Source organism: Etheostoma spectabile, chromosome 13 (assembly GCF_008692095.1).
Source record: "Etheostoma spectabile isolate EspeVRDwgs_2016 chromosome 13, UIUC_Espe_1.0, whole genome shotgun sequence".
Taxonomy (NCBI): Eukaryota; Metazoa; Chordata; class Actinopteri; order Perciformes; family Percidae; genus Etheostoma; species Etheostoma spectabile.
The window spans coordinates 2,905,548-2,912,581 of NC_045745.1; the positions used below are offsets into that span (position 1 = coordinate 2,905,548).

General features: G+C 41.0%; 1 protein-coding gene across 5 annotated transcripts in view; it reads right to left on the reverse strand.

The window, feature by feature from the left end:
• igsf9bb (immunoglobulin superfamily, member 9Bb) overlaps positions 1-7,034 on the reverse strand; it is a 118,336-nt gene that overhangs the window by 83,327 nt on the left and 27,975 nt on the right. For all 5 annotated transcript variants that reach the window (XM_032534532.1, XM_032534530.1, XM_032534531.1 and 2 more), the window contains exon 2: positions 4,624-4,815. In XM_032534532.1, the coding sequence (XP_032390423.1) occupies positions 4,624-4,815 (192 nt within the window). The remainder of the gene's footprint in view (positions 1-4,623; positions 4,816-7,034) is intronic.

Sequence of the window (7,034 nt, forward strand, 5' to 3'; positions counted from 1 at the left end):
TCTTCCCAGTCTAAAGAGGGCACAATATGAGCCTCTTTGTATCTCAGCAGCTTTGACTGTGACCTGTGACTTCTTTCCATGATGCAATATCACGGTTGCAATAAAGCACAGTGGGATGTTGGTGTTCGCCTGCATCCGGCTGTGGAACTTCAGATATTTCACTGGCGCATTTTGAAACAAAAAGGTGCTAAAGGCTAAAGCCAGTGATGTGTCTCATCGGACTGAAAACACAGCAAGAGGAATTTTACAGTACAAGGACCAAGCAGAGGTTGTGTGCATAGTCTCTAAAAACCAGTCAAATGTATGTCACTGATTTTTAAATAATTCCATTCTTTAATGTAGCTCCCCATTTTGTATCTAATACCAACCAGCAGTACATGACTGACAAAAAAAAACATTTTTACTATAACTAAGAGGAAGAGTAACTGAGGAAGAGCCCCAATCAACTTTAAATGTGGGTTGTGGTCTTCAGACGAGCCTAGGGTGGGTTCCAATGGCCGGTTACATTTTGGATCTGGTTTTAGATGGCAAAATAATCAAATTTGTTCAGCTAACAAATCTTTTTTCAAACGTCTTTTTATAAGAAAAAGCAATGTAGGTAACAGTAGGCTCTTTTTTTTGCCTGCATCGCCGCCATTCTTAGCCTGCACTGGCTGTCACTTTCATCAGTTTAAATGACAATTGCTGCAGTTTTATTAATTAACCTTACATGAATAAAAGGAAACTTCAGGGAGTTGTCTGGGTAATGTGCTCCCAGCAAGTAGGTGTCTGTGCTCAGCCAAAGATTGTTTGTAAGGCAAAAGAAATATAACTTTATAATGACGCATTTTCACTGCATAGTACGGCACGACTCCACTCAACTGGACTTGCCTTTTTGTTGTTTTTTGCCATTAGCAAAGGTTATGGATAGACTCTGGTACCTGAGAGTGTTTTTTGCTACCAACTTGTTCAAGGTTCCAAGATATCATAGCCGATACTACAAGGTGGAGTACAAACACTGCAGACCACTGATTGATCAGAGAGATCCGTCACTAGCGCCAAACGGGACATCCTGCACAAACCCAACATACCGTATTTAAAGCTATTTTAAGCTTCCAAGCTAGGAACCACAATTTTTTTGTTCACTCGACCCAGATTTACTGGGACTAGGGTGAAACCTAGTACATGGGTGGCCAGTGTTTGATCAATGTGCTTAATTGTGGCCAAACTGTTACAAGGATAGTTAGCGGTGTTTTTTGTAACATGACTACCATAAGAGATTAGATAAAGCGAGCTGGTCATTATTGCAAATTAGAGCCCCAACAGGGTGATGCAGGACCCGCCGGTATTTGACGGCATGGGATTGAGAACGAGTTGGAACAGTCTTGTGTGATCAATCTCGCTGGCTGGATAAACACCAGAGACTCACCGCCGCTATGCACACTGCCCAGCCCGTGTTTCTGCGGGGTGATCAATGCTTATACAATGTTTACCTGATAACTACGTTTCATTTCTGGGATTACTTTATCTACAAGTGCTTCTGTTGGGGCCTTTAGTCTTTATAAGATTAATTTGGTTAAGTGAGGAACAGCAGTTATTTTAATATTCAAGACACATTTTTTGGTTGTACTGTAGCTACAGGTTGTGAACAATAAGAGGACGACAGTACCACTAAAACCTGGGTCTGGCTTCTCGGCTCACGAAACGTAATAACAGATTTTACCTGAGTTTATTTGAGTCTCAGCTCTGTATGACTTAAGTTACTTGCAGATGTTGAAAGCTGAACCTATTTACATTTTCATCAGGGATCTGAAAGGATTTGGATTCAATAAAAAATTGTATTATTGTATTGAATAAAATCTATTGGACCTCAACCCTATATAGTATGAGTCTAACTCATAGGTGGACTGGCACACAAACACCAACTAAATCATGATCTGATCATGTCATCAGTTTGGTGGCTCAGTCCTGTTTCCAGGTCTACTATGCAGACTTTGTTTGGTTCATGACAGAATACTGGAACACATAATGGTGTGATTGTTGACTGTCCTTGGGGACTGTGGTACTGCTCTTTTTGCTGTGGTCAGGATTCTGTAACTCAAACCATCGGTTCTGAGACTCAGCAGGTATTTGTGCTCAGCGATCTAATCAATGGAGACTGAGTGAAGTGTGTGAGAATGCAGAAAGATTATACAAAGCTTCTGTATTTTTGTCACAATCTTCTAATCTGTCAGACTATTGGTGGGATGTAAAATGTTCCTGTATCCAACGCAGACAGTGGCCAACCAAGCTGCCTTTCAAACAGATGTGGAGATTAGTAGCTGCCATGGTAATAGTATAATGTTTCTAATTAGAGTAAACCGGTCATACGTCGTCACAACTAAATATTTAATTTTACCAGTGTCTGACCTCAGTTTGACCAACAGAGGTACCCTAACACAGAAGTTGCATGACATGATCATCGCATGTGTGGATATATTTATATTTAAACACATATCTTGGTAATGCATCACTTCAAACGTATTTTTGTAGTGCATTTTGGGGTGAATCTGAAATTGCTGTTATGGTATAACACTTAGAAGGCTTGAAGACAAGGGACATTCTACACACTGCTCTTGCAGCAGACTCACCATTGATTAAAGAAGAGAAAAAAGTGTAGAGTCATAAAGAGTCACTCTTGTCGAAGGTCCAGAAGGGCCAAAACGTTAGTTTTCTTTAATAAATGATGATGCTGCAGCAAGAGCAGTGCTCTTTAAGGGTTTCTTATTTCTAACGCACCTGCACAGAAGAATTGTTTGGCAAATAAAAGAAGAAAAAAAACCTCAGAACGCTCAGAAAAGAAATGAAGTAACTCTTTATATGATCCAAAATGTTTGTGGATGCTACTTGCATTGGCTCGCCTCATACTCACACAAGGGATACAACATTTCATTTGTTATGACATGAATGAATGCATGATAAAAGCTCTCTGACTCACACAGTATACTAGAAAGGGGGGATTATTTCTGAAATGTAATGATCAGAGGGAAGGAAAGCAAAAGCAGGCAAGGGGAAAATCTCCTCCCCACCCCCCCCCACCCCAGCAAGGTTTACCATGAGTGCAACACATAAATAATCTGAGGTGGAAGGAGTTGCTGCCTCCAAAAAAAAAATGTTATCTCATTGAAGCTGGCTACATTAGTTAGTAAAAACAGTTGTTACAGTCTACACCGGTAAGCACATCACTGATCAAAGACGGATTGATGGTTTAATGTCTTTGTTTAAAAATCCTTTTTACCAAAACAGAGAGCGGAAGAAAAACCAAAAGCAAAATGTGATTCTATGAATCAAGAGGTACAGTATGCACAGCAGCCGACTCAGTCTAAGAAACTAAGATTTGGTAAACATGTATCTACACCATGCCGGCCATCCAAACACCAATACATCCATACACCACCCATACACACATTTACCCCATATATGACTTGTTCATTGTACATTCAACCACAAACATTTTATTATGTTTGTATGTCACCTTTTTCTTACACAGAATCTTCATAAATAAAAAATAAATAAAAATAACAAAAAAGCTGACTCAGTCTGAGGACAATATCCCTGGTTTCACTGAAACAAAAAGGGGGGGAGGGGGGGGGGGGGGGGGGGGGGGGGGAGTATGCACATTTATCATTGAAACTCAAACAGCACAGTGAAGAAACTGCAGGGAAAATAGTTTTCCCAGTGGAGGGGGGCTTTGAAGAGCAACCTGATCCAAGCTGAGACGTGTTCTTGCTGACCTCCAGTGGTTTAACCTCTCACCTTGCTGCAGTGACGTAGACGTGGACTCAAGGGCACAATTAAACGCAATCTGGACCAGTGCAATATCCAAAACACATTCGGAATTAAGTATTGTGGCGACATCCAGAGACGTCCCAGCCTACAAATCGTATCCAACAGACAAAATCTTCACAAAAATAAATCATTTCTTTTTTTTGTACTTTTGTGTTTTTCAATGAAAATGAGAATAATTACACAAAAATGACCATTCCAGCCAATATCGTGAATCATATCGCAGTCGCAATTTTAGTCAAAACAATCACAATAAGATATTTTCCTCATATCGGGCAGTCCTACGCAGTGGTGTGTAAGAACAATGTGAGATCACCGTTGTGTGTAGTTACAGGTGCTACAGAGCACACTTCTGCCCACATCTGACCACAGCCAACAGATTCCACAGGCAGGACATTTGACCCTCTGCCCTCCAGCCAGGGAGGGCTGTGAAAGGTTGCGTTTCAACCATCGTATCAAAATCACTGCTTGCTTGTTTAGGCAGTATGGGCGAGAGAAATTAGAGTTGCTAGCACACAAGTCAGCCGTGCACCAAATACTAATAGCAACCAATTAAAACTGCATGAATTGAATTTACGGATTTTCATAAACTGTATGTGTACGTAAGTGAATTTTAAACATGAATTGTGTAAAAAAATTTAAAACTATTTTTTGTTCTGTGAATTTAGCATGTGATCGGTTTGCCTGCCCCCCCAATCAGAATTAAGAATCGTTAAGAACTGAAATCGATAACCAGAATGGGAATGGGAATCAGAATCATTAAAACGATACCCAACCCTGCTGCTTGCTGTCTTGATGGGACTGCTTGTGCTATCTTACCAGCATATTCCGGGTCCACATGAGGAGGGTAGAAGCGGAAGTTGATGAAGAAGGGGATGGGCATTCCATACTTGAACCACTCCACCACATAGGGCTGGCCGTTCAGGGGGTGGGACACGTCGCATCCCAGGATGACGTTCTCTCCTGCGCGTGCCGTCACAAACTGGGGCTCGTCTAGCACTCCGTGGGCACCTGGGTGACAGCATTCACAGGTCAGCCAGCTCCACAATCACAGCTGATCTGCAGCTGTGGCTAAAAGCCCATTTTAAGCCTACACATTTGAGCTACAGATTACAGATGTAAAGTCAAACAACTCTTCAATATTTCAAGTTTGTTTTGGCGTTTCACACAATGACATTTAGTGCTCACATTAGTGCCTGTGAAAACATCCTGTAACCACAGAGCAATGGAAAAGAGAAGAAAACATAAATAGATGGACACATGTGATTATACTAATTAGTGTCGATAGAGAATAGAAATTACTAATTCCCGACAGTAATTACAGTACAGACCCATTCTAACCCTTACATTTGGTTTTGTTTAGACAGTATGGCGAGATAAATTAGAGTTGCGACAACACGAGTCGGCCGTGCACCATGGACCGCAGCAACCAAATACTAACGGCCACCCTTAAAAATAACAGCTTACTTTTATGCGATTGATTAATCCTATTTCTGGGTGACCACCACAAGACCTAGACCAGCTATCTAATATTGTCCAGCCAACAGAGCTGAATCCACTAGTTTAACAGAAATAACACTGTGCACATTAGAGATGGTTCTGATTACAAAGACATAGAGCCAAAGGGTCTTGAGTTTAACCCAGAAAGTGAGTGTTTGCGTGTGATAACACACACATTTGCTAAGCTACAAGTCCCATCACTCAGGACAGAACAGACTGCCAGTGGCAAATCCAATACAGAGCCAATGGGTTGGGAAAAGAAAGATTAACAGCACTTGCAGACTTGTGACACGTGATTTATCTGGCCAGAATCTTTTTCATCTAATTCGTTTGACAGAATGTGGGCTGACAAAATCATAAAAGAGGCAACGAGACACTAATGCACCTGATGTTCAATATAACTTGGACCTCTCACCTTTTACAAAAATAATTCCCTCCGTTATCTCAGTGATGGAGCAATCTCAGTGAAAGTGTGTGTCTGTAGGCTAGCTGCTGGACAGCCACATCGATCCCAGGCTAATTACTATGTAGCTTGGCTTCATGAGCGGAAACCCGGCATGGTAGCATTTTACCAGTCGATACGGTTAATCAGATGTACTCGGTGATCGTCCCTCTGTGGCCTGTAAGGAAGCCCGGCAGGCAGCTACTTTCTCCTGCACACAGAAGATGGTCAACTGCCTGCTATTGCCGCTCATTAGTGAAAGCAAACAGTGTAAGGCGTTGTGTACAGGGAGCCCACAGGACTTTATCTATTACATCTGCAAACAACTATGGCAAGGGCAAACCACTAGTCTTGGTCTGTTATTCTGTAGCACAGCATAGATGTGAGTCAGTAAAAACATTCCAAAAGAACTGGAGCCATTTATTAAGATTAGTTAAAATAAAACTCTTCCTACACCTACACCTGAAGGAAATATGTAGAACCTGTGCTATGGAAAATGAACAGTGTAAAGCTTAATTTATACTTTAGAGGCCACACCTACAGTAGCTAATATTTATATATATGTAAAGCCCGACCGATACAGGGTTCAATACTGATAACATTTGGGTGTTTAAAACTTTTAATACCAAAATGCATCGGAAGATAGGATTTTCTTCAACCGAAACAACAATCTTCATACAGACCCCTATGGCAACTATGGAGATACAATGTGGGGGGGGGGCTGCAAGAACTGTGATTGGTCAACTTGGGTTGCTTGTGTTTTCTGTGCCTAATGACATTGGAGTTGTTGAGAGTGAAGTCAACATGAAGCAAGTTGAATGAAGGTTCCGTTATCTTCTTCTTTTTAGTAACACAGTTTTTGCAAAGCCCTCTGCTCACTGTGGTCACCAATCCAATGCTATGCGGCAACAACATTTAATCATTAACCAACATTGACAATGTAGACCAATGAATGCTATCACTAAACAATATTATTACATTTTAAAGAAAGAAGTAGTTTGTTCCTAGGGGTGGGAATCACCAGACGCTTCCCGATACGATGTCATCACGCTACTTGCCACGATGCAATATTATTGCGATTTGAAACATATTGCAATATTCTGCGATAAATTGCAATTTATAACCTTTTTTCCCCCCTTCTATTTTTTTCCAATTTCAAATTATGTCCCCAAAAAGGAAACTATGTCAACATCTGTTTCATCTAGAAAGATACATTTCTGTTTCTTCATATCTTTTCAATTTTATTGCTGCACAATGGGATTGTCAAGCAGACAAACTGACCAACACA